This window comes from Balaenoptera acutorostrata, chromosome 6 (assembly GCF_949987535.1).
Source record: "Balaenoptera acutorostrata chromosome 6, mBalAcu1.1, whole genome shotgun sequence".
Lineage (NCBI taxonomy): Eukaryota > Metazoa > Chordata > Mammalia > Artiodactyla > Balaenopteridae > Balaenoptera > Balaenoptera acutorostrata.
This window is the reverse complement of record NC_080069.1, coordinates 33,565,016-33,592,656: the sequence shown is the minus strand read 5'-3', so window position 1 is coordinate 33,592,656 and position 27,641 is coordinate 33,565,016. Positions and strand designations below refer to the sequence as shown.

Genomic DNA, 27,641 nt, shown 5'->3' with positions numbered 1-27,641 from the left:
TTCCACCTTTTGGCTACAGTGAATAATGCTGCTTTGAACAGGGGTGTGCAAAGATCTCTTTGAGACCCTGCTTTCAATACTTTTGTGTGTACAGGGGGTTATTTTTAGAACATATAAATCAGAGCAGATCTCCATTCCCGCACCCGCCTCCCCAGCTCATAACCCTCATATTGTCCGCTCCCAGCTGCCTGGCCTGTATTACCCTGTGTGACCTGCCTGTCACCACCTGACCTCGCCCTTCTGCTCGAAACAATAATCATCATTTATTATCTCTCACAGTTTCAGGTGAGGCTTGGCAGGGTGGCTGTGTCTCTGGATCTCTCTTGAGGCTGCTGTCAGATGTTGGCCAGGCCTTCTCCTGAAGGCTTGACTGGAGCCAGGGACTCCCTCATGGCAAGTTGATGCTGGCTGTTGGCTGGGGGTCCAGCTCCTCCCTATACTCCTCAGCACTGCTTGGGCATCCTCATGACATGGCAGCTGGCTCCCCCAGAGAGAGTGATCCAGGAGAGAAAGGAAGGAACCACAATCCCCTTTACGACCCAGCCAAAGAAGTCACACATCATCACCTCTGCCACATTTCACCAAAGACTAGCCTGATTTTCTGTGGAGGAGACTGCACAGGGGTGTGACGCAGTATGTTGCAAGCAGCTCTTTTGCCCCTTTTCCATTTGTTCATCCCTGTTTTCTTCAGACCTTAATCAGAAAGATGAGATCACTAGGCAACATTTAACCCAGCTCCTGATTTTTGCTTTACTGGATGTACACAATGCCTAGCCTAATGTGTTCATTCCTGGATTAAAAGGAGTAAGAATGAAGAATTACGTAGTTAAAGAATGACTGACTCTCTATCTCTATCTTACCCTTGCTACATCTGCAAGGCAGACCACATGGGCAAGAGAACATCCAATTCTAGGGGGACCATGTGAGCAAGACAGCATCCAAAGGAAGATCAGGAGGAGTCAGCAGGTCTGCACGCAATGGAAAAATGACGATGAATCTGACCTCTTACATTAATGATTAACTGAGGTCATTTCCCCTTTTTCCCTTTAAAAGTTGTCGTGGCTGAGCAGAATCTTTGGAATTGGTCTCCAGACAAGAGTTCACCTTCTCCCCAGATTGCTGGCTTTTCAGAATAAAGCACCTTTTCTTTCTATCGACACTTGGTCCTCAATTACTGACTTTTGAGCAGTGAGCAGCCAAACCTGAGTTCAGTAAAAATGTGAGGGGCCATCTTGGAGGCTGGCAGCCTCCCCAGGCAGCCTCTAGCCTCTTGCTCTTCACAGCACTCAGCACCTGCACTCAGATGTGTTTTGCTGCTATTGATGGAAGCTCCATGGGATCAGGGCTCCTCTGCTCTCCCAGTGACAATCTACCTCTTGGTTGGGCTCATGGCGGGTGTTTAGGAGATATTTATTAAGTAAATTAATGATTGAATGAATGAATTGTGGCCCTTGGCCATATGAGAATGTGGGAGGAGAATGCCCTTGCACCTCCTCAGTGATCAGGCCCCTCATCACCCACCCCAACCCTTCACATGGTCAGCTCTACCCAGGCAGGCTGCTTCTCAGCCCACAGACACACTGCATTCCTCCTGCCTCTGGCCTGTGCTTGCCGCTTTATTCAGCTCATCTAGTTAGGCTCTAAGTGCATTTACAGAGCACCTGCTGTAAGTCTGGCACTGTGACCAAAGTAGACATGGCCCTGCCTTTAGGAACTGACACTCTAGTAGGGAGATGGGTAGCCGGAAGTGCCTGGGGGGACAGGATGGGGAGCCTGTGGTGGTGCCCTGTGGTGAGGTGTTCCCATGGCCTGGTCCACAGAAGGTCTGATCAGGATCTTGGATTTGTGTCAGTTGTAACCATGGCACACGATGTTCTTATTATGAATGAAATTGAGCAGCTCCTTAGGCATTTCCTCTTTCTGAATATAGGAATGTTGACTTCTTTCTTTCTGATTTCTAGGAGCTCTTTATTAATTAGGGAGATGAGTTGCTAACATGTCCCAGTTTCTTGTTTGCTTTTTGACTTTGCCTACATGTTGGAGGGGAGGGCAGCCCTGAGGAGATCAGGCAAGTGGCAAGTGCAGACACCATGTGGGACGAGCTCTCCCTACCTGACTTAAACTTGTATTTACTTTCTGATCACATAAAGCATGCCAGGATTACAAAATTCTATGGAAGCAAAAGTCAGAAGTGAAAGCAGTGGGGGTGGGGGTGAGGGTCAGGGTCAGTGCATCCCGGATGTTTAGGGACAGGTGGGGAGCAACGTCAGTTCGCACCAGTAAGTCCACACAGGGCCATCTGTTTCCCTCTGCATGTGAGACTCACAGAGTTCAGCAGATTGGGGAGGGTCCCCAGGAGGCCCGCCCTCCCACCCTACATGGCCCAACTTCCTGAGTGCTCACTTTCGATCCGAATCGTGCAGTGGCAGTGGGGCAGTGCGCAAGGAGGGAGACACTGCACACACCCCCCACCCCATCTGGGGAGGGGAGTGCCCAGGGCCCACCCATTGACCCTTTGAGCGTCTGCCTGCCACTCACAGGGTGGGGATCCCGTGCCCTAGCTTGCCTGGCATGCACATCCCGAGGGGCACAGGGCCTGTCTGCCAGGGAGTGGGGTCCCTCTAGCAAATCCTGTACTTCGGAGGCCCTGTCATTGCTGAACAGGGGCAAGGTCCAGAAATCTGCTGCTCTGAGCCAGTTTCCCTATCTGTCCCTTGGTGGGAGTGGCATGGAATGCTGGCCACCCAGGAAAGAGTCAGGCCTAGGAGCTCCCCTTCCTCACTGTGTCCCCTGTCCATCTAGATCTCACACTTATGCCACTGACATTACTCCTAGAAAGTGAAAGGAACAGAGAGAAGTAAATGCTAGGAGCCGCTGACTTTTAAAAAACACACAGCCTGAAAGTTGCCAGTTATGTTTTATTCAGGGACCTTAGTGAGGACTGTAGCCCTGGAGACAGCCTCTCAGGTAGCTCTAAGGAACTGTTCTGTGAATGAAAAATGTTGCCTGCTATAACAGTAAACATAAAAGGATGTTGCAGTCCTCAGCCGCTACCACTGCCTCCTATGGAGAGCGCTGAGGGAACTCAGGATGCAGACAAACAGGCTGCCCCTTACCCCCCAAGCCCTCAGCCACTGCAGCCAACCCCAGCGGTGCACCATCAGGGGACTCAGGATGGGAAAGAAAAGGATACTGGCCATAGATAGGTAAGGTGCATATCAAAGGGATGATTTCGATGAGCCCAGACTCTTGCATCTTCCCATATAAAGAAAAGCACTAAATTCATCAACCTGAGAGACCTGGTTTTCTTTAAGAAACAGTAATCTTTTTTTTTTTTAAAACATAAATTTTATTTATTTATTTATTTTTGGGCTGTTGCGCACGGGTTTTCCCTAGTTGCTGTGAGCGGGGTCTATTCATTGCGGTCCACAGGCTTCTCACTGCCCTGGCTTCTTGCTGCCGAGCAGAGGCTCTAGGTGCAGGGGCTTCAGTAGTTGTGGCGTGTGGGCTCAGTAGTTGTGGTTCACGGACTCTAGAAAGCAGGCTCAGTAGTTGTGGTGCACGGGCTTAGTTGCTCCGCGGCATGTGGGATCTTCCCGGACCAGGGCTCGAACCTGTGTCCCTGCATTGGCAGGAGGATTCTTAACCACAGCGCGACCAGGGAAGTCTTACACAGTAATCTTTTGATGTTCCAACTACCTGGTCCTTGTTGCAAAACTCCTATATATCCTGGCTCCTCCCTCACCTCTTTGGAGCAGTGCCTCAGAGCTATCTGAGAGGCTACCTTCCAGGCTTGAAGTCCTCAGAAAGTCTACCAAATAAAACATAATTCTCAACTTTTAGGTTATGCATTGTTTTCAGTTGACAGTTTCAAAGAGTTAAGGAGGAGCCAGGATACACAAGAGTTTTTGCTGAAGAAAAAAAACACAAAGAAACCCCAAAAAACCCATGTAGTCGAACATCAAAAGATTACTAATCACAAAAACAGACATGTCAAGCTAATGATCTTAGTGCTTTTCTGTTTGGGAAGATACAAGAATCTGGGCTTATTGAAATTATTCCTTAGATATGCATCTCAACTATCTGGGGCCTGTATCCTGTTTTTCTCCATCCTGAATTCCCCTCAAGGGGGGTTGCTGCAGTGCCTAATGGCTTAATAGTGGATAACATTTATGTTTACTGGGATGTCACAGGCAACACTTTTTGTCTGCAGAGTCATGACCCAGCATGAGGGATGCAGAGTAATGGGGGAGGGGGGGTCAGACCAGTTCCACTGGTGGGCAGGAGGCCCCCTCCAGGAGGACGGCCGTGGGACCTAGAGCAGGCTTGGACTTCCCCTAGTGCACCCCCAGGTCATGCTATACGGCCCTCCTGCCACAGGCAGGCACTGCCCGTGTTGTCCCACGGACTGGGGTAGGACCCGGCGGGGCTTTTCCAGTAAGCCGGGCCAGACTCACTCTCAGTGTTCGGAGCGGGGATGGTTCCCGTGTGGTGACCACCACGACTCGGCCCAAGAGTTTTGGGGTTTCCATCCGACAGCTGCACCCATCCTCCAGTTCCTTCATGGGGTGGGGGTGGGGTCTGCGCACGGGCACGGACCCTGGCCGCCCCGGGAGGCCAGGACTGAGCGGGTCCAAAGCAGGGAAAGGCCAAGGAGGAGAACATAGGCTATAATGGAGGATGTGCGAGCGATGGAGGTGAGGCTCGCGTGAGGGGCGGGACACAGAGCTGCGTGGCGACTTAGCTGGCGCCGGAGGGGGCGGGGCTAGAATGGGGGCGGCATTTAGAGTGGTCACGGCGACGCCATCGACGCAGGCGGGGGCGGGGCCGCGTGGAAAAGGGCGGGGCTCAGGGATCTGGTGGTGACGTAGCCCAGGACAGCGCGGGCGGAACTCAGTGAGAGGCGGAGCTGAGGGTACCCCTTGCGGGCGGGAGCGAGGCTCAAGGCTTAAGGCTTCTAGAGGCCCAGTAACTGATGAGGACCGGGCTCAGCAAGGGGCGGGGCTCAAGGGTAGTGGCAGCGACAGAGCTAACGTCCGTGAGGGTGGGGCTCAATGCGGGCGGGGTTTAGAGCTCTCGCGGTGACAGAGCCGATGCCCCGCGCGGGCCCAGTGAGGGGAGGGGCTAAGGGCTCGGCAGCTTTCGTAGCCCACGCGTTCGGAAGCGGGGCTCGAGTGAGGGATGGGGATTTAGAGCCCTCGAGGCTACGCAGCGGACGCTACAGACTGGGCCTATCGGGAAGGGGCGGGCTCAGTGAGGGCGGGGTTAGGGCTTAGCCGCGACGATGCCGGGGGCGGGGCTCACAGGGAAAGAGCGGGCGACCGTCACAGGGGTCGACGGGCAGCGCACGGCCAGCCAGGGGGTTGACGGCGGCAGGGGGACTGGCCGGGCCAGCTGGGTGCACGGCGTGCCGGCGCCATGACAGGTGAGCGCGGTCCGGGGTCGTGCCTGCCATACAAGGACGGGCGCGCGGCCACGGTGGCCCATAGGGTCCGGGTGTCCCGATGCCACACCGGGGGCCGCTCCTCGCGGCGGCGAGTGACCTTGCCTGTGACTGAGTGTCCTGTCGACTAGACGACGGCAGAGCAGCTCGCGGCCCGGGGCTGGGTTCTTGGGGGGCGAGGCCACGCCGGGTCCTGGAGGGTTCTTGGGGGCGGGGGCCATGGACACGCCCTGGAGAGTTCTGTTGGGCAAGGCCACGCCATGTCCTGGAGGCTTCTGAGCGTTGGGGGCCCCGCCTTGGAGGGTTCTGGAGGGCGAGGCCAGGTGAGGCCCTAGAGGGTTCTGGGGGACAGAGGCTAGGCCTGGAATGGTTCTGTGGGGTGAGGCCAGGTCAGGCCATGGAAGGTTCTAGTGGGTGGGGGCCACGTCGTGGGTGGTTCCGGGAGGGCAGGGACCAGTGCACGTCTGTAGGTGGGGAGATGCTGCATGGGCAGTGGCGGGGGGGGGGGGGGAGGGGGTTGAGGCCTGACAGTGGGAGGTGAAAGTAAAAATGATTCTACTGTGCTTCTATCAGGGAATATAGACACTCCATCCTCACAGCCACCTGAGGAGAATGCCCAACAGGTGGTGCATACCTGGGCAGTGCGTGGTACCCGTGGGACTCTGTGGTGCCTCCCAGGCTGCACCCCTTGCCCAGCGACAGGCCCAGGGGAATTGTGGACACAGACTCGGTCCCCGAAGGCTTTGTGCCCCATACTGAAGTGCCCCAGTACCCTCCTTCTTTTCCCAGCATGGGTTCTCCAGCCCAGCCATCCGCCAAGGGCCTCTCGAATGGGGACCCGCCCACCACCTTCCTGACCCTAACTGAGCAGGGTGACCCTTCTCTATGGATCTTTCCCTGCAGGAGAAGCTCCATGACAGAGACAGGCTGGTGACAGAGCCCATGACAGCATGGTCAGGCTGCTTCATGAGGTAGAAGTTACCTAGGGGTGGCCCACGGGGTCAGGGAGGCCCCAGAAGCCCCTGTTCTCTCCCCAGCACTCACTGGAGTCCCAGCCTGAGTCCTGCACACAAGTAGGATTTCATGGGCAGGAACCTGGTGATTTCCAGGACACCAGTGTCCCAACCTTAGCCAGAAGAGACCCCAGCTGCTGTGCATTCCCCTGTCATCTCTCTGAATTCTTTTATCTGTGGCTGCTGTTTCTGAGTACAGTTGACCCTTTGAGCTGAGGTTTCAAATGTGAGGGTCCATTTATATGTGGATTTTTTTTCGATACATACTATAGTACTACATGACCCCAGGTTGGCTGAATCCTTGGATGCAAAATTATGGATATGGAGGGCTGACTGTAAAGTAATGTGTGGATTTTCGACTGCTCAGGAATCTGCACCCCCAACCGCCGCATTGTTCCAGGGTCTGTTGTACCTACTGTGCACATGGTCTTGCATCAGGTGCTTCCCATTCAGAACTGCTCTATGGGGAAAAGTGGAATATCTCTATGTGTGGATGAGGAAATAAAGTGTCAGGTTGGGCAGGTGCCCCAGACCGCTGGGGCAGTCAGTGGCAGAGCCAGGACTAGACCCTGCCCAGGCCCACCAATCCGCTTTCTCCCTGCCATCTCTGTGTCCTGGGCCTCTAGAGACCCCTTCCCTCAGAGCCCTTCATTTTTGGTATGGGGAACTGGGGCCCAGAGAGCACAGGCCTGGGAGGGTCAAATGGGCAGGCTTGCAAGGCTGCGGGCCTCAAGTTCCTGGCTCACTGTCTCCATGCACCAACAGGAACCTGCCTCGTGTTGTTTCTGGGGCCTCTACAAAGGGTTGCAGAGTGAGTGTGTGGGGCCTGATGCGTCTGCTCAGGGCCAGCACTGGCCGAGTGTCACTGCAGCAGTTGCTGTTGCTGCAGAACCAGTCCCTGCCTTGTGGTGTGCTGGGGAGTGCGCCATCTCAACTCCATGCCTGAGGCCAGGTTGGGCACTGGGACAGGAGGGGATTCTGGGAGATTCAATTTGGGAGGGGAGGTTGAGGTCCAAGCATCTGGACTTTGTTTGGGGTGGGGCGGCAGGGGAGCTCAGGAAGGTCTCTTGGCGGGAGGGCAGTGAGCATGAGTTAGCCAGGCGGAAACCACAGGGACAGGTATTCTTGTGCCAAGGGCGGGAATCCTGGGCAGTACACTGCAGTTGGGGGTTGCTGTGCAGGGATGGCTCAGGGGCCTGGGAGGCCCGGTGAGGGCAAGTGAGGCCAGCTCCCACAGGGCCTCGATTGCCAAGCCAGGCTAACAGGTTGGGGGTGGGGGGGGTGTCTATGGTTGTGGTGCTGCCAGGAGGGCAAGATGATGGGGGAGGTAGGGCTTAGCAGAGGTTGCTGGTGAAGGTCTGGTGAATTTTATGCCAGAGCATTCCTCTTCCTTTGTCCTGTAAAAACTGTCTGGGACTGTTTATCAGCACTTGGGACCAAAGTGGTTTCCTTTCTTGTGCTTTCTCATGCCTCTGAATGGCTGCTTGGGTGTGGTTTGTGTGCACAGCTCACAAAGACCACAGGAAGCACAGCGCACAGCAGAGCCCAGAGCTTTGGCCCCCAGGCTATGCCATCGTGCCAGGTGACTGGCAGCTGCAGGCAATGGAGGCACCACCTGGCTAGCAGCCTGCAGGGTAGGAGGAGCCACTGCAAGATGCTGGCCACCATCCACTGACAGCCCTCGCCCTTGAGCCTTGGACCTACGTCCATTCATTCCCAAACTTCCCTAGTGCTTAGTGTGTGCTGGCTCTGTGCACAGGTGCACACCCTGGCAGTGCTGGGCAAGACAGCCTATGGCTTGGCCAGGAACAGACATGATGCAGCTAATTGCATAGTTAATTAGTAGGTTGATTAGAGAGGCAGAAAATTTAGATGTCTAGAGTTGGCCCCAATACTGTGCCTGGGTCCTGACCTCGATACATCACTCCCTGGCTGGTTGAGGTCTCAGGCAGGTCTTAGATAAGTCTACTCGTTGTGCTTCAGTTTCTTCTTCTGAAAATGGGGGTGGTAGTCATGCTTGTGTAGCAGAGCTGATGGAAGAATGATGATTATCTGTATGCCTAGAGCCCACAGAATGCCCAAGCATGGGGCACACTCCATGAACTATGGCCAATGTTAACTCTTTAATCAGAGAGGTTGTAGATGCTGAAGCCAGGTGGCCAGGAGGGTCCTGCCTTGTGGTGGTGGCAGGTCTCTCTGCATCCCTGTCCATGGCTTCTTCACCAAGTTGGAGCTGCTGACAAGTCCATTTTCAAGGTTGACTTTCAGAGGCTCGGAGGATCAGAAGTTAGAAATTCATATTCTGGGGAAGAAAAGACCATCCAGGAAGAGGTAGCATCAGGAGAGAGAGATGAGAAAGACAGTCTGTTGAGTTGGCCTCATGGAAGAAATCAGGGAGGAGGCCCCACTTGTTCCACCTCAATGACCCTATTTTTAAAAAAATCAACGTTATTGAGGTAGTATTTACTTACAAATACACTCATTTTTAGTGAAGAATTCTATAAGTTTTGACTAATGAATGCACCCATGGAACAACTAGCCCAGGCCTAATCAAGACAGAACATTTCTATCACCCCAGAAAGTTCCTTCATGCTCCTTTCCAGGGAACCCCACCCAATCCAAGAATTCATCTGCTTTCTGTGACTCTCATTTTTTTTCTTTAAAATTCAGCTACGGAATTTCCAAAGAGGATTTCTTTTTAATTAATAGATTTTATTTTTAGAACATTTTTAGTTTATAGAAAATTAAGCAGATAGCACAGAGGGTCCCCACACCCCGTTTCCTGTATTATTAACATCTTGCATTTGTGTGGTATGTTTGTTGCACTTAATGAACCAATGTTGATAGAATATTAATAACTTTAGGTATTACTAACTAAAGTCCTTGTGTTGTGTATTGCATGAGTTTTGAAAAATTCGTAATGTCCTGTGTCCACCATTACAGTATCATACAAGTAGTTTTACCTGGCTAAAAATCTGTGCTCTACATATTTATCCCTCCCTCTTCCCTAACCCTTGGCAACCACTGATCTTTTTACTGTTCTCCATAGTTTTGCATTTTCTGGAATATCATATACTTGGGATCATATAGTATATAGCCTTTTCAAATTGGCTTCTTTAACCTTTAGCAAAATGCATTTAAGTTTCCTCCATGTCTTTTTGTGACTTCATAGGTCTTTTTGTGACTTCATAGGTCTTTTTATCACTGAATTATATTCCATTGTAACTTACTAAACTGAACCACAGTTTAATATATTATCCATTCACCTTTATATGTATGTATGTGGTAAAATATACAGAACATAAAATTTACCATTTGAACCATTTCAGTGGCATTAAATACATCCACGATGTTGTGAAGCTGTCACCACTATGCATTTCCAGAACTTTTCATCATCCCAAAGAGAAACTCTGTGCCCATTAAACAATAACTCCCCTTTCTCCCCTACCCCCAGCTCCTGGTAATCACTATTCTACTTTCTGTCTTTAGAATTTGCTTATTCTAGATAGTTCATGTAAGTGGAATCATACAACGTTTGTCCTTTTGTGTCTGACTTATTTCACTTAGCATAACGTTTTCACAGTCATCCATGTTGTCAAATCCATGTTTTAAAATTCCATTCCTTTTTATGGTTGTATAATATTCCATTGTATGTATACCACATTTTGTCTCTCTATTCATCTGTCCGTGGACACTTGGGTTGTTTTTACCTTTTGGCTTTTGTGAATAATGCTACTCTGAACTTGGTGTGCACATACCTGTTTGAGTTTCTGCTTTCAGTTCTTTTGAGTGTGTACCCAGGAATGAAATTGCTGAAGTATTTGTTTAACTTTTTGAGGAATAGCCATACTGTTTTCCGTAGTGACCGCACCATTTTACATGCCCACCAGTAATGCATGAGAGTTCCAGTTTCTCCTCATCCTCATATTCATATTCCCTCTCTCTCCATGTATTTATTTTACCTTAATGTGTATGAAGTGGTTATCTCATTGTAGTTTGATTTGCATTTCCCTAATGACTAATGATGTTGAGCATCTTTTCATATGCTTAGTAGTCATTTGTACATCTTCTTTGGAGAAATACCTATGCAAGTCTTTTGCTCATTTTTGTATTGGTTACTTTATAGGATTTTTTTTTTATATTCTTTTTCTTTTCTTTCTTTCTTTCTTTACTTATTTATTTTTGGCTGTGTTGGATCTTCATTTCTGTGCAAGGGCTTTCTCTAGTTGCGGCAAGCGGGGGCCAGTCTTCATCGCGGTGCGCGGGCCTCTCACTGTCGTGGCCTCTCTTGTTGCGGAGCACAGGCTCCAGACGCACAGGCTCAGTAGTTGTTGCTCACGGGCCTAGTTGCTCCGCGGCATGTGGGATCTTCCCAGACCAGGGCTCAAACCCGTGTCCCCTGCATTTGCAGGCAGATTCCTAACCACTGCACCACCAGGGAAGCCCTATAGGATTTTGTTGTTGTTGTTGCATTGTAGGAGTTCTTTTTATATTCTCTCTCTATATATATTAATGCCTAATCAGATATATGCTTTGCAAATACTTGTCCCATTCTGTGGGTTGTCTTCAGTCTTTTTTTTTCCCCCACTCAAAATAGTGTTTATTTCTGGACTTTCTAGTCTATTACATTGGTCTCTATGTCTGTCCTTATGTCAGTACCACAGTTTTGATTCTTGTAGCTTTATGGTAAATTTTGAAATCAGGAAGTGTGAGTCATCCACCTTCTTTCCTTTTCAGGATTGTTTTGGCCATAAAGGTCCTTTGAGATTCCATATGAATTTTAGGATGAAAAACAAAAAACATTTATTGGGGTTTGGATAGGGATTACATTGAATTCCTAGATCACTTTGGGTAGTATTGTCATACTCACAATATTAAGTCTTCCAGCCCATGAACATGGGATGTCTTTCCATTTATGTGTGTCTTTTAAAATTTCTTTCAGCAATGTTTTGTAGATCCAGTGTCCAAGTCTTCCACATCCTTGGTTAAATTTATTTCTAAGTATTTTATTCCTTTTTTTAAGTTTTTTAATCGACATATAGTTAATTTGCAGTGTGTGTTAGTTTCAAGTGTACAGCAAAGAAGTGATTTAGTTATACATATGTACATACATATATATATAGTTTTTTCAGATTCTTTTGTTATTCGTTATTACACGATACTGAGTATAGTTTCCTGTGCTATGCAGTGGGTCCTTGTTGTTTATCTATTTTATACATGGTAGTGTGTATATGTTAATCCCAGACTCCTAATTTATCCCCCCCATCCCCTTTGGTAACCATAAGTTTTCTATGTCTGTGAGTCTATTTCTGTGTTGTAAATAAGCTCATTTGTGTCATTTTTTTAGATTCCACATGTAACTGATATCGTATGATACTTGTCTTTCTCTGTCTGACTTACTTCACTTAATATGATAATTTCTAGGTCCAACCATATTGCTGCAAATGTCATTATTTCATTCTTTTTTATGGTTGAGTAATATTGTATTGTGTGTGTGTATATATATATATATATATATATATATATATATATATATATATACACATATATATACTACATCTTCTTTATTCATTCATCTGTCAGTGGACATTTAGGTTGCTTCCATGTCTTGGCTTTTGTAAATAGTGCTGCTATGAACATTGGGTTGCAAACTAGAGTTTTCTCCAGATATATGCTAAGGAGTAGGATTGCAGGATCATATGGTAACTTTATTTATAGAGTTTGAGAAGGATTGGTATTAGTTCTTTAAATATTTGGTAGAATTCATCAGTGAAGCCATCTGATTCTGGGCTTTTATTTGTTGAGACCATTTTAACTACTGATTGAATCTCCTTACTAGTAATAGGTCCTTTCAGATTTTCTGTTTCTTCATGATTCAGCTTTGGTAGATTGTGTGTTTTTAGGAATTTGTCCATTTTATCTAGGTTGTCCAATTTGTTGGTATAAATGTCCACAGTATTCTTTTATAATCCTTTTTATTTCTGTAAAATTCATAGTAATATTTCTGATATTAGTAATTTGAATCTCCTCTCTTTTTTCTTTGTTAATCTAGCTAAAGTTTTGCCAATTTTGTTGATCTTTCTGGAACCAACTTTTGGTTTTGTTTTTCTATTTTTCTATTGTTTTTCTATTTCATTTATCTTCACTCTAATCTTTATCATTTCCATCCTTCTACAAGCTTTGGGTTTAGTTTGCTTTTCCTTTTCTAGTTCCTTAAGATGTAACATTAGGTTATTGATTTGAGATCTTCTATTTTAGTATGTGCATTTACAGCTGTAAATTTTCCTCTCAGTACTGCTTTCACTGCATCCCTTAAATTTTAGGATGCTGTATTTTTATTTTCATTTTTCTCAAGGTATTTTCTGATTTCTCTTGTGATTTCCTCTTTGATGCATTTGTTGTTTAATGTCCACATAATTGTGAATTTTCCACTTTTCCTACTGTTATTGATTTCTAGCTTTATTCCATGTGATCAGAAAAGATCCTTTTATTATGTCAGTCCTTGAAAATATATTAAGACACATTTTATGGTTAACTGTGTTTTGTGGTCTATTTTGGATAATGTTCCCTGTGCACTTGAGAAGAGTGTGTATTCTGCTATTGTTGGGTGGAGTGTTGTGTCTATGTCTGTTAGGTATCATTAGTTTATGGGGCTGTTCACATCCTCTATTGCCTTATTGATCTTCTGTCTGGTTATTCTATTATTGAAAAGTGGTCTGTTGAAGTCTCCAGCTATTATCATAAAGCTTTCTATTTCTCCCTTCAATTCTGCCAATGTTTGCTTTAAATATTTTGGGGCTCTGATATTTGGTGCATATATGTTCTAACTTCTTGGTGATTGATCACTTTATTAATATATAATGTACTTCTTTGTCTCATAACAGCTTTTGCCTTAAAGCCTATTTTTTTCTGATATTAGTATAGCAATGTAAATTCTCTTTTGGTTACTATTTGTATGGAATATCTTGTTCCATTCTTTCACCTTCAACCTTTTTCTGTCTTTAGACCTAATGTGAGTCTTTTGAAGATGGTATATAGTTAAATCATGTCATTTTCTCTTCTACTCTTACATACAACGCTTATGTTTCTCAATAATTCTGACACTTCTGGTTATGGAATGTGTGGGTTTTTTCCCCTACCAAGCAATTTTCCAGTTCTTCGGTGGACACCAACTGGGAGTCCTATAATTTAACTCAATTCTGACACCATCTATCCAGAGATAGCGTCAGATCCCATAGGTTAATTTTAGGCTCAGTCCCACGAGATTGCCCCCACTTGAGATGCCAATCGTGACTTTGGTGGACACCAACTGGGAGTCCTATAATTTAATTCAATTCTGACACCATCTATCCAGAGATAGCGTCGGATCCCATAGGTTAACTTTAGGCTCAGTTCCACGAGATTGCCCCCACTTGAGATGCCGATCACGAGTCCAGGTTGTCCCCTGTGCTTCTAACTGACTGGCTGTAAATCAGAGTTCCCATGACCCTCTCCTTGTGACCCTATTTGCTAGAATAGTTCACAGAACTCAGGAAAACACTATTGCCAGTTTGTTACAAAGGATATTTCAAGGATATAAATGAGCATCCGGATGGAAAAGATGCATAGGGCAAAGCATGTGAGAAGCAAAGCATGGAAGCTCCATGCTCCTCCCAGGCAGGCCACCCTCTCAGCACCTCCACATATTCAGTAACTTAGAGTGCTCCAAACCCCGTTTTTGGGGGGGTTTATGCAGGCTTCCTTAGGTAGGCATGACTGATTAAATCACTGGCTACTGGTGATTGATTGAACCTCCAACCCCTCTCCCCTCCCCAGACATTGCAAGGGGAAGTGAGATGGGGAGGACTGAAAGTTCCACCCCTCGAATTACGTGGTTGGTTCCACTGGCAATCAGCTCCCACCCTGTGGTTACTTAGGGGCTTTCCCAAAATCACCTCATTAATACAAAGTCAGATGAGGTTGGAGAGGGATTGTTATGAGTAACAAAAGATATCCTTTCACCTTCACAGCTCTCATCACTTAGGAAATTCCTTGGGTTTTAGAAACTGTGTGCCAGGACTTGGGACAAAGACCAAATATGTATTTCTTATTATAAATCACGATACTACAAATCCACTTCGCTAATCTATGTCTTTTGATTAGAGAGTTTAATCCATTTACATTTAAAGTAATTACTGATAAGGGATAACTTGTTTCTGCCTTTTTGCTGTTTGTTTTCTGTCTGTCTCGTAGCTTTTTTTCCTTCATTTCTTCCCTTCCTTCTTTTGTGTTGATTTTCTGTAGTAACACGTTTTGGTTTCCTTTTGTGTATATTCTATGGACATTTTCCTTGTGGTTACCATGAGGATTATACATAATACCCTAAAGTTACAACTATCTAATTTGAATTGATACCAACTTAACTTCAGTCACATACAGAAACTCTCCTCCTATACAGCTCTGCCTGCCCCCCCATCCCCTGGGTCCACCAGGAAACAGGACAAGGTGCCACAGGTAGGTATGGTGGTGCACTTGTTCAGGCAGCTGGTGCTGCAGGAACTTGGGACCCTCCCTCAGAGATTCAGAGATTTCTTTGTCAACTGCCCACCGACCTCTCCCCACCCCTTGCCTTTAAAGACTTGTCATTCTAAGGGACATTCTTAATGGGAAAGATAGTGCAACAGTGATGCTTTAATGGTGATTCTGAAAGAAAAAAACAAAAGAAAAGGCATTCCCCAGCCTCCTGGGCAGCAAGCATGCTGGTCTGCTGTTGGTGGCAGCTTCTCAAGGCCTTGCAGATACACTGTGTCTGGTGGCCATGCCAGCACAGGCCATTCCAAACCCTGTGCTCCTGTCTTTGTGTCTCCTGTCCCCATGACAACAGCGACTGTAGGAGCTTCGAGATTGGGCCTTCTCCAGGCTGCCTGTGCTCTTCCTCGGGCCTGGCTATTTCCAGAGGGCACTGAGGGAGCCCAACAGACAGCAGGTTCTTCACCCTTCTGAGTTTTTTTTTTGCGATAAGCTCTCAGGCATAAAAGATAGGAGCCAGAGGCTCTGCTCTGCTTTTGAGCACTATGAACCTTTATCACTGCACTCACCCACCCCACTTTCTGGCAAGGGTGTTGGCATGACATGGGGGAACTCTGGGCTGTGCATGAGCTGGGATGTCAGCAGTTGTCCAGGTGCTTACAGCTGGTACACCTCTCGGTCGGCATGGGGACCTTGCTGCGAAGGGTCCCTGCCATGGCTGCATCATGGTGTGTGGGTCTCGCCACCCCCTTTTTGGGCTGAGCTGGCTCATTCCCTCTGTGTTCTCTGCTTCTGTTTCAGAGCAGACCTACTGTGACCGCCTGGTCTAGGACATGCCTTTCCTCACAGGCCTTGGGCGCCTGAGTGAGCAGCAGGTGGACAGGATTATCCTCCAGCTGAACCGCTACTACCCCCAGATCCTCAGCAACAAGGATGCGGAAAAGGTGCCAAGGAACCTGAGGCTGCTTTCCCATCCCTTCCTCTCTGGGCTGGGAGAAGCGGGGGGCAGGACAGCTTGGTGGTGAAAACCTGTCTCCTTAGGGTGACCTTGGGCCCAGAACATCAGCTCTTTGAGCCTTAGTCTCTTTATATGCCATCAGGCCTTCTGGCCCCTTCCAGAAATGCTGGGAGGATCACAGGAGACATGTGATAACATGCCACAACATGAGACAAACCTGGAAGGGGGAACAGGGGGAGTGCTGGGCTGGGAGGGGATCAGGGATACCAGATAGGCCCTACCCAGTGCCATAGGGCTCTTTACTCTGCATCTTCCAAAAGTTCAAAGTGGGCAAACGTTTTGGGTGTAATCTGGCCCATCCTATTCAGGGACACTGGGTGAGAGTGGGTGCTCCTTGCTCGCCCCACCCACTTCTCTGGCTCCCTCGTGGGGCTGGGGTGGGTGCTAGAGACCAGCCCGGGCTTTGGGGTGCAGGACCTGCCTCCCATCTGGGTGACTGAGCGAGTCCTTCTCCTCTTGGAGCTGAGCTTCCTGCCTTGGCACAGAGTAACAGTGCCACGTGCAGGGCTATTTGGAGGGTTGGTGGTCTCTCCTAGGGACAGGTGAGATTGATCCTCAACAGAACTAGAATCAACACAGACCCTGCTACTGGCCCAGATGCTTCTTAAGTTACAGAAGTAGTACAGTGAGTTAAAAAGTAGGGGCTCGAATTTATATCTTGTCATTAAAAGTTGAATACACATTCATTGTAAAAAACAATTTGAAAAGCTCAGATGTTTACATGAGAAAAAGGAAACTCCACACACAAAACTACAGTTCCTTTCCTCATAGGTACCCATGGCTTCTGCTGCACATCTGCCTTTGCTTTGCAGCTTCTGTACCTTTGTGGTTTGATTCTAGTTCCTTGTAGCATGGTACACCACCACCAGGTGGCAGCACCGAGCCATAGCCTCCAGGTTCTGGGGGTCAATGCCAAGTACCCTGTCCATTGACCTTTACAACCACATATTTTTCAGTCAACCACATCAAAAAAGCCACCCTTTTTTTCTCCTTAATCCTTGATTTATTTTTTAAAACTTGAATCACATTCCTGTAGAGTGTAAACCACTAGAAATTATCATTACCTCAGAGATTCCCTGTAATGACCCTACCATGTGGGTTTATTATTCCCTTTTTACAAATGGGAAAACCAAGTCAGCAAGCCACTAAATGTCCACACTTGGAATAATGTCACCGCCATCTTTCTTGCTGACCTGTCCTGGCCTCCAGTGGGAGTGCAAGGCTTAGTGGCCATGCAGCACAGTCTTGGGTGCCACATGGGAGTGCATGAGGCTGTGGTAGCAATTGCTACCTCCCCGTGGGTGTTCCAAGCACCTAGATGGTATCACAGCCATTGAGGAAGCTGGGGCTGGGTGCTGAGCCCAGAGTCCTCCAGCCTGACCTGTCTTGTGCCCCCTCCTCCTCCAGTTCCGGAACCCCAAGGTACCTCTGCGAGTACGTCTCTGCGACCTCTTGGGCCGCCTGCAGCGGAGCGGTGAGCGGGACTGCCAGGAGTTCTACCGGGACCTGTACATCCATGCCCAGCCCCTGCACAGCTGCCTGCCCAGCCGGCACACCCTGCGTAAGTGCGTGTCCCAGTCCCCAGGCCTCGGCATCTTCTTGTTCAGCCCTTCACCAGAGACTGCCCTCTGGTTGCATCTTGTGTGGCCCTCAGAGTATTTCAGACAATATAGGTATTTCTGTCTCCACGTCTCCCTCTCTCTGTCTCTCTGTCCCTCTGTCTCCCTTTTTCTTGTGCCAATTTTTACACAAAAGGTAGCATCTCTTGCATGCAGCTCTGCCCTTCCCTCTGTAATCTAATGAATCTGGGAACCCTTACACTTCTGATCAGAAATAGCTCGCAGCTGAAGGCTGTACCAGCCTTGAGTGAACTGACCCCCCCCAACCCCCACGACGCAGGTTGCGTCCACTTTCGCCCAGGTAGATCCTCATGGCATGGCTGTTTCTGTAGAACAGTTTCTAACACAGATGGCTGGTCCAAGACACATGTGTTTTGGTTTAGAAGGTCTGGCCTGTGGGCCCGGGAGGCTTGTGAGCCCCGAGGGATCCTCTGAGCTGCCAGGTTGGGTGCAGGGAAGGTACAAGCGGGGATGGCAGCTCAGTCCTGAGGCCTCTGCACCCAGGTCCCCAGGAGGAGTGGCTACTGTCCCTCAGTCCTCGGATGAGAGGCTGCAGGCCGGGAGGGAAGAGGTGGCTCAGCTCAGGCCACTCAGCTGGACCTGGGGCCAGTGTCTTTGGCCCCAAGGACAGGCTGGCAGGACTGAGCCCTGAGCGCCAGCATGGGACGATCCTGTCACCACAGCTGTCAGGACCACACAGCCCTGCCTGGAGTCAAGTACCTACCAGGGTGCCCTCAGGGCTGTCTGGCAGCTGGCTGGTTAGGGGGAGCCCCAGTGGGGTCTGGGGAAAGAGAAAGAGCGCCCTGCCCTCACATCAACATCATCAGACTTTGGACAGGCAGGTGTTTGCGCTGTGTTTGGTGCCTTGCGGTTGCCACGGAACACTGAACCCCCTACTCCATGGTCCTCAAGTTCTCACGAAGTGGACAAAAGGGGAAGACACAAAACTGTGCAGGGTTCCCTCCCTGGCGCTGACTCCCCCCAAACACAGCCTGGAGGGCTTAGCGCCGGTACAACCTGAGAAGCCTGGGTGGTCTGGGGGAGGGGGCTCGACAGCCCCCTTGGTTTCCCGAGGGCGGGGCAACCACCTTACCCTCTGGCCCACCCACGACTAACTGCACCCTGTGATTTTGTTTCCAGAGAACTCAGATTGCACAGAGCTAGACTCGGGCACCGCAGGCCGTGAGCTCAGTGACAGGGGTAAGCGCCTCCCATGTCCCTTCTCTCTGTTCCCCCACCCAGGGCTCCATCTCTGCCTCGGGGGCTTCTCCATTCCAAGTCGGGTTCTGTTCCTGGCTTCCTGTTGGACAGACCCCCTCAGGGTGCTTACTGGGGACGTCCCTGCCCAGCTGACCACAGCACAGGATGTGAGCCTGTCCCTCGAGGCCTCTGGACCCCTCCCCGCCCTCCTGGGCTCGGGGAGCTGCTCACGTGCATTTCTCCCCAGGACCCGTGGCCTTCCTGACCTGTCTCGGCCTGGCCGCAGGGCTGGCACTCCTCGTCTACTGCTGCCCCCCCCGGTGGGTGCTGCCTGGCCAAGCCTCAGCCCAGTCCTCTCCAGACCATGGGGCAGAGCCCTGCCGGATGGACGGAGGCCTACACCTGAGGCCCCCTACTTGTGGCCCAGCGTGGCAGCCCTGCGGTTCCTTTCCTGCCATGCTGACCTTGTCAAGGTCCTGTGTGGGGAGCCAGTGGCAAGCAGGCCCACTCGGCATGGGGACCCCACATCACTCAGGTGTGGGGCTAGCGATGCCATGAGGCTGAGAGAAGGCGCCTTCTCGATGGGTTCTGAGACCCCCTTGTCTTCCAGACCCCAAGGTGCTGCCAGGGGCCCGGCGTGTCCTGGGCTTCTCCCCTGTCATCGTCGACAGGCACGTCAGCCGCTTCCTGCTGACCTTCCTCACAGATGACCTGGGGGGGCTCTGACCAATCCCAGCCCTGCCCGCCTGGCTGCTTGCTGCCCTGGGGCTGGCTGGCTTTTCTAAGTGTTTACGTTTCACTGTTTATAACTTATGTAACAAGCACTTTACCTTCACTGTACAGAGGTGCTCAACAATATTAAACGTTTGAGTCTTATCCCTTCTCTCAGGAGTGTTTTCTAGATGATACCAACACAAGACATGACAGCATGTCTAGCTGGGGCTGACCCTGTGGGCTCTTGGCTTCCCGAGTCCAACCCAAGACCCAGGTCCTGCTCAGGCCGCCTTCTCAGACCCCTGTGGGCCTGGGCCTCACCCCTCCATGTGGGCTACCTGCCCCAGATGACCCCTGCTGTGTCCCCCAGTGCCCACGTCCAGATATCCCCCGCCACGTGTTCCCTTCCCTCCCTCCCTGGCCGCCTTCCACTGCTTCTCTCCAGAACTCCCTACCTTGAACCCCTCCTGCCATCCCCTGCCTGGGTGTTGTTGGTCCCCACACCTGCCCCTGCCCATCTTCCCTCCTTCCCTAGCCCTCAGCCCCAGGTGGCGAGGAGGGACAGGGCCCACTGGGCTGCTCTGTTACCCGAGCCCTGGGCCATGGAGGGGCGCCAGCCAAATGCCTCACGATACCTAGTACCAGCATGTGTTCATTTGATTCCTCTTAGCAGCCCCAGGAGGTGGGCTGCTGCCCCTGCTTTCCTGATGAAGAATCTAAGACTGAAAGGAGAGATCACTCAGCCAGGAAAGGGGGGCCCAGTGCATGAGAGGCTCCACCACCATCTTCATTCCCTTCCTGTGACATGTCCCAAGGAGATACCCCCTCCCCCATCATCCCCCTTGTCTCTGTCCAGTCACCAGAGCCAACACCCAGCTCCTGGGCCCTCGAGGCCCCACAGACTACTATCCTGGAAATGGAGCCCCTCCCCCCTGGGAGGCGATGACCTGCGCTTGGCGGGTCTGGGGAGGGTTCAGTTGACACGGATGTGGTCAGAGCCTAGACATAAGTACAAAGTCTTGTCCCTGATCCCAGGTGGAGAGGAGGTTGAGACAGAAAAAAGAGAGTCCACAAAAACTTATAGAACTTTTAGAGATGAAAAGTGTAATTGTGCCATCTGAAGTCTTGGGCTCTGGCTCCTCACACCTTCCCCCAACAGCCTGGGGTTTGGCCATACCCAGCACCTTGTCCTCCTCAGAGCTGAGCCCCTGTATTTGTCTTGGGGACATGGGCCTGTCCCCTTGACCAGGGTGTTTGTACCTATCTGTCTCACCTGCCGGCCTCAGGCGTAGGATCTTGTCATGGAAATGTCCCTCGTGGACACAAGAGGGTGAGTGTACATGTCCAAGAGGGTGCTCTGCCTTTGGCTCTGGGGGCCCTGTGAGCCAAGTCCCCAGTGCCTACTACCCTCCTGCAGGCTGTGGTTGTCTGGCACCTGTCTTTTATGTGGACCCCTGTCACCACCCTCATTACTGATGAGGAAGCTGAAGCTCAGAGCCCAGGACCACACAGCTGCCAAGAGTGCCCTCCCCACGCGCGTGCACGTGCACACACAGGCATACACACATACACGAAAAGTGTGCACATGTACACGTGCACAATGCTCAGAGACACACGTGCACCGCACTAGCCATGGGCTGCCGGGGCCTGGGCCTGGCCCCTGATGGGTTCCTCTCCCCATTGCCCCCATCCCGTCAGCTCCTCCCTCTCCAGCCTCTTTGGGGAAACAGAAGTATGTTTGTCAACCCAAGAATCATCATGAGCTTGCATTTTCCATAGGGGGTTTCTGGAGGAACCCACAGCCTGACTCCAGGAATGACGCTACCATTGGGCCCCCAGGAAGGGTTCCACTCCCAGGTTTTAGCCTCTCAGAGCATGTGGGAAGGAGACAAGATGGGAGGCAGAGGAATCAGCTTCAGGACATGGTCTCTGGCTGATTCATTCAGCCAGCTTGTGGGCTAGTTCACTCATTTGCATGCCCAGCCATTAAAGTGAGGGCCAGGGCAAGGGAGAGCCAGGCATAAGAGCTCTCCTTTCTACCCTGAAGCCCGGGACAGTGCAGCTTCCCACTCGCTCCTCCACCTCTGCACTGCAGGCTGTGGGTGTGTGTCTCCAAATTCTGAGCCTTAGCTTACCCATCTGTAAAAAGGGACACAACCTTGGGACCCCTCCTTGAGCATGGTTATCCTGAGCTGGATAGCACTGCTCCAAGTACTGTTCTCTGGAAATTGCTTCATGAATTTACCACTTTGCTGGAAGGCACAGCTAATGCATGTTCTCTCTGGGACAGACTCCCATTGGGTGAAAGGAGTGCAGTTGCCAGTGGTCAGCGGGGAGGACACAGGTGCCGCCCTGAGCTGAATGGGCTGAACGGATCCCCCAATGGCTGTGAAGGTTCCTCTTGATCTTGTTCAGAGTCCAGGGTTAGGGATGCTGTGAACGTGCCCACTCCCTTCCATCCTCAGGGCTGTGAACGTGCACCGCCGCACTCCAGATCTCTTGCAGACAGATCCCCATGTAAACTGGCTCTTATTGCAGCAGAGACTGACTGGAGGCCACCTTCCCGGTTGGCCAGCCAGACCAGGGGACTAGTCCCTGCACCTGCTCTGGACTCTGAGCTCAGAAGGTGGCAGGGGTTCTCGAGGTCAGCAGACTCCTGAGGCCCAGCCCAGCATGTCCTGTCCAGTCTGCAGCCCCTCCACCCATTGTGAGCGAGCGAGATTCGGATTCCGAGGGTAATTGCTTCCTGGGCAGATGCCTGGGGTATTTTTGATGCTTGTCCTGCTCTCTGACAGACACGCTTGGGTAAAAGTGACACATGCCCGGTGAAAGTGACAGACAACTAGGTAAAGGGCACTACTGGGTGAAGGTGACAGACGCCTGACTGTAGGTGATAGAGACATCTGGGCAAAAGTAAATGAGACCACTGTGGCCCCACAGGCCTGTGGCAGGGAAGGCCTGGGTACTGTCCACCCCCTGAGACCTGTGAGGCCCTGTGGCAGGGTTCCATCCCCTGAGCGAGGGGCAGTGAGTGCCTGTCCCAGGTCTCAGGACCCGTCTGGTGAGCTGTGATAGTCCAGGACACCTATTCCCTTGGCTCGAGCTGGGCTACTTCTTGAGACTGCTGACTTTCTCCTTCCATCCATGACCTACCAAGGCCTTGCCCTGGAGATCCAAAGCAGCCCCCGAGCTCAGGCTGTTCTTGGATCCTTCCGTGGATCCCTGCCTCAACGGCCCCTTCCCCGACTGTACCTGGACTCCATGCCTGCAGCTGAAGTCTGCAACAACAGCCCAGACGAGCAGCCAGGCCCCTCTCCCATCTGCCTGCCCCTGGCTGGTCGCTGCCATGCAATGCCTCCACTCCTGGGCTGGGACTGAGGGAGGTAGAACAATGGGGCATCCATGTCTAGGTACAGTACCTCCCTGCATGAGGCCATGCCCTGCCAACCACCTTGTCAGTCAGTGACCATGACCTGGAATGAATTAAGTTCATCAGGGTGTGAAAGACACCATGGGCCACCGTCTCCCCTGCTGGCCCCCTGACCCTCTGTCCCCTGTCCCCACCTCCATAGCTCAACAACTGGAACTGCCCATGATCCAAGCCTCTGCACCTTTGCACATGCTATTCCCTCGGCTGGAACACTCTTTACTAACCATCCGCCCTCCACCCCCCATCTACTCAACCTGGGTCTTTGGTAAAATGCCATCTCCACCAGGAAAGTCCCCCCAAAACTCTAGTAAGAAAAGAGTAGTTCCTCATCCTGGCTACCACAGTGCTGGGATGACTCCCATCTCCAGTCTGCCTGGGGTGGGGAAGAACTCCCATGTGTAGGGAGAGGAATGAGGGAGGGTGTGAGGAGGATGGGAGGGACGGAAGTGATGCGGGCATTTGGGAGAAGTGTGTCTGTGAAGAAGAAGGCGTGTGTGTGAAGAGTAGTGGTCCTGTGATGGAGGGAGTTAGGGCCCTAGATACTCTTGCCAGCAGTGATGTGGTTCAGGCCGGATGAGGTCACAGGATGGTGTTTGTGGAACCAGAAATGCAACTGCAATTTGCACAATGCAGGGTTTCCCTCTGGGGGGAGGGCACAGGGTCCAGGTGGGGGTGCTGACACTGTTGGAATCCGCGGTTGTTATATCCAGTCCTCGCCAGGTCAGTGCTTTGGGGACTATCTCAGAGAAGATACTGCTCACCCTGTGCCCCCAAAACCTCTGCATAAACCCCAGGCCTGACCAAGCCCTGGGTCAGGTCCCTGCTGTCTGGGCTCTGGGACCCCAGTCTTGTAGACTGGATGGGGGTTTGGGAGCACGGAGCAGGGGCCCTTCCTCATCGCTGGCCATGTGGCAGCTGGGACCTCAATTCTTATTCCACCTAGAGGCAGGACTGGAGCCCCATCTCCCCTCTGAGGACACCAAGGGCTGGGGCAGGGCCTGGGGGGCATTGTTGCCATGGGGCATCTTCCCTGGGCCACACACAGATCCAGCAGCTTAGCTTAGTTTCCCCTGAAATAAATACTTGAGAGAAAAGGAAGAAAACTGTTAAAACATTCAGCTCCTTGATTTTTATAAATAATGTGGTGAGAAAAGAGGAATTAAGTTCAATTAAAGGCAGGTGGGAGAGAAGGCACCTAAGAGGGGAGGGAAATGGGTAGGTGGGTGTGGCAGGTGTGGGAAGGAGGAATGACCCAATCCTGCAGCAAAAGTCCACCTTCTTGGTCCACTGGCCCCCATCCCATCCTGGCCTACCTTCCTCAGAGCCCCCTGACTCACCCTGTCCTCCCCCCACCCAGGTCAAGTGGGCCATGGCCTTGAAGGGTGGACAGTGGGGATGGAGAGTCAGGGAAGGAGAACGTGTAGAGTGAAACGGACCTAGAATACTCCCAGGGTTTGAGCCAGGTGGGAATAAACTGTGGTGTCCTCAGACACATGCAGGGGACATGAGAAATGAGGAGACAAGAACAAGGGTTCCTGGAGGGACAGAGGGGTCCTGTTTGGGCTTCCACTGGCACAGAGCTACTTCCTCATCTGGTGACTCTGCCAGGGGTGACCTGGGGATGACTCATCTATCCCTACCCCTATCTATCATCTATCTATCTATCTATCATCTATCTATCTATCTATCGTCTATCATCTATCTATCTATCTATCATCTATCCATCTGTCCATCAATGTATCATCTTTTCGTCATCCATCCATCAGCCATCATCTCTCTATCTTTTACAGTAAGAAGGTTAAGCACACAGTCCCCCCAGAGCTTGCTCAACAAGCTCTGCATGACTGCCCCCTCCGCTGCACTGACCACCCCACACTCCTTCAAAGCCAGCCCCAGCTCACGTGGCCTCAGGGCTCGTGCACCACAGCCTGTCTTTTCCTGGGGCTCCCTCCCGGTCCTGGGTCCTAGAGCATCGGTCTTGAGAGCTCCCCAGCTCTCGATTTCCCTGTGTGTCCCTCTGTGGAGTCCTCCAACTTGGCACATATGTTTCCTTGTTTCTTACTCCTTAAGGGTCTCTGCCATCCCCAGGGAGGGCAGAGAAGTGTCCCCGGGTGGGGCAGCTGCATGGTAGGGCAGAGGGGGTAGTTAACAAGCAGTGGATGTGCTAGGGTCTAGGAGGACTCCCTGAGGGTTGTCACACCCCCTGGGTCTGGCTTGGCCCTGACTCGCTCTCTGGGCCTCGGTTTTCTGCCCATCCCTTGGCCACTGTGACACATGCACAAGGCTCGGAACTCGAGGAGGAGTGAATCTATTGCAGATATTTACTAAGTACCTACTGTATGTCAGACACAGTGCTGGGGACATAGGCTGTGGGTGGTTGCAACCGGTGGGAGAGCCAGGTCAGGCCAAATAGAAGTGCAAGTATGAGTAGGGGTCCACCTCCTCCCCCAGCTCAGGCAGAGCTCCCTCAGCCTTCAGGGAGTTGGTGGGCAGGACCCTCCTTCTCAGGGAGCAGCCCTGGTCTTGGGCCAGACGGTGCAAGGGTAGTCAGGGCTCAGATATGGGCCCCAGGGGGACACTGTGGGCAGTGACGCTAGCCAATGGCACCAAAGGCAGAGTAAACCCAAATGGCCCACCATGACAGTGACCAGCAGTGGTGGTCAGGAGGGCCAGTGGGGAAGATCTCAGGGCACAGCCCTGACCCTAGAGGGCAGCAGCACATGCCATGGACCTGAGACAGGAATACATCTGGAGTGAGGGTCAGGGGGCCGGAACTGTAGAGACATGAGCCTGGGTGCTGGTGGGTGGGCAGGTGGGGGGTTGTCATGTGTACCTGTTGTGGGAGCAGCTGGGGCAGGGGCTGTAGGGGGCTGGGATGCACAGACCCACCCTCTGTCATGCCCTGTCCCCAATGCCCCTAGCACCCGTGGAGGCCAGCCTGGCTTGGTGACCAGGGACCCAGTCTAGCCATCTGGGGCTTAACCTCTGGCCACATCTGGGCCAGCTTCCTGTCCTGGCCAAAGGAGGAACTAGGCCATCTTTTGGCCACGTCCATGGTCCACACAGGCTGGCATCCGTCTGGTATGGCTGCCAGCCAGCCCACACCACAGGCCACAGACTGCTTCAGGCTACACCAGGCATGTAGGGCTGGGCAGCATCCACTTGTGCTGGGCCCTGGGCAGGGCTGGACCTGGGGGCATGGGCCCGGACACCATTCTGGACCCACCATGAGGGCCAGGTGGTAGGGGAGGTTCACAGCCGGGAGCCTGACCTCTGCTGCTTCCTGGCAATAACAAGACAGCCAAGGTAAGATGTGCTCATAGTGAGCGGCAGGAGGGGTGGTCCTCTGTACCACTTGCTCCCAGGGCCCAGCCACCTGCACAGCTCTGCATCTGACCCCTCTGGCTGGGGTGGCCCCAGGTTCATTGGATCCTCTGGGAACATGTGTCCACCCACTGCCTACCTGCTGGTCTTGCTTCTTCATGGACCTCATCCCATGTGTGGATCACCTTTAAAAACCTTCTTTATGGGACATTCAGACATTCAGAAGAGCAGAGAGTGGTTATGACATTTTCCTGTGTCCTCAGCTTGGGTGAGTGGAAAGATGGAGACATGGGGGTCCCTCTGGGGGCCACGATGGGAGCTACATTTTGGACCACGTGCCTAGTGAGAAGGGCCGGGGCTTCCCTGCAGCTCTGTGAGGGCCTGGAAAACACTCAGTGGGGTAAGTGACGCATCCCAGGGTGCGTGCAGGCAGAATCAGCTGACCGTGGGGCAGGGGTACCCCAGGGCCCTCCCACTGCTGGGGCCCCCTGCCCAGGCACGCACCAAGGAAGATGAGCAGCACGCCCACACCAATCTGCAGCATGAGGGAGATGGAGATGAGGACCACCAGGGGGATGAAGAAGGCGAAGCCAGGGCCCTGCTCGATGACAGCCTTCAGCTGGGAGGCGTTGGCCAACAGCAGTGCGATGTCCAGCATGCTCTCTGCCGCACTCTTCTTATTGGCAGAATGGTTCATGTTGATGGGCCGGTTCCTGCCCCAGCGGGGTGCCTGCAGGGAGGGGGGTGGTCAGCCCGGGCTCTGTGGCAGGGGGCTGCAGGCCTGGGCCCACCCTGGTGTACCCCCTTTGAGCCTGGTCTCCTTCCCAGGGATGTGGGGGTTGATCGGATCAGCAGGTGAGGGCCCAGATGAGGGCTCGAAAGGGAAGTGCTTATTAATAGAACAAGAGGCCCAGAGAAGGCTGTGCAGCCCCTGCAAGACCCACCCTACGAATCAAGTCCTGGAAGAGAAAGGAAACAAAACACAACCTTAGCACACACCCTGGTTTTAGATGGGAAAATGCCGCCAATTGTCGGCCTGCCATGGGCGGGGCCGTCTGGGAGCCTTCCCTGCGTGCCCCTGCCTGCCCTCCTTTCCAGGAGGTGATTGGTGCCAGGGCGGGAAATGACGTGACGGCAGCTGGATCCCAGATTCCTGCATACTCGCCCAGACCTGCAACAAGTCTTCGTGGGATGGCCGATCCACCCAGGCCATCTCCCAGCCGTGCAGTCACACAGCAGGTGCTCAATAGATGCCTCTGCATTCTACAATGCAACTGAGCTTAGCTTCTTCCTTAATTTTTATTAAAAAAAATTTTAAAACCACTTTACTGCGGTGTGATTGACACAGAAAAAGCTGTACATAATAAATGTG

General features: G+C 51.6%; 2 protein-coding genes across 3 annotated transcripts; one reads left to right on the top strand and one right to left on the bottom strand.

Moving 5' to 3' along the window:
• Window positions 1-5,266: 5,266 nt before the first annotated feature.
• On the top strand, window positions 5,267-19,684 carry LOC130708435 (caspase recruitment domain-containing protein 19-like). 2 transcript variants are annotated; one of them, XM_057548614.1, is made up of 5 exons: window positions 5,267-5,425; window positions 15,766-15,908; window positions 17,390-17,543; window positions 18,742-18,801; window positions 19,049-19,684. In XM_057548614.1, exons 2-5 carry the CDS (start codon window positions 15,798-15,800, stop codon window positions 19,357-19,359), a joined length of 636 nt encoding a protein of 211 aa, XP_057404597.1. In that variant the 5' UTR covers window positions 5,267-5,425; window positions 15,766-15,797; the 3' UTR covers window positions 19,360-19,684. The 2 variants fall into 2 exon arrangements, with proteins under 2 accessions (XP_057404597.1, XP_057404598.1); XM_057548615.1 differs by lacking the exon at window positions 18,742-18,801.
• Window positions 8,475-27,011, bottom strand: LOC130708436 (ninjurin-1-like). The gene is made up of 2 exons (XM_057548616.1): window positions 26,774-27,011; window positions 8,475-8,758 (listed from the first exon to the last, which is right to left on the bottom strand). Exons 1-2 carry the CDS (start codon window positions 26,964-26,966, stop codon window positions 8,721-8,723), a joined length of 231 nt encoding a protein of 76 aa, XP_057404599.1. The 5' UTR covers window positions 26,967-27,011; the 3' UTR covers window positions 8,475-8,720.
• Between the last annotated feature and the right edge of the window lie 630 nt (window positions 27,012-27,641).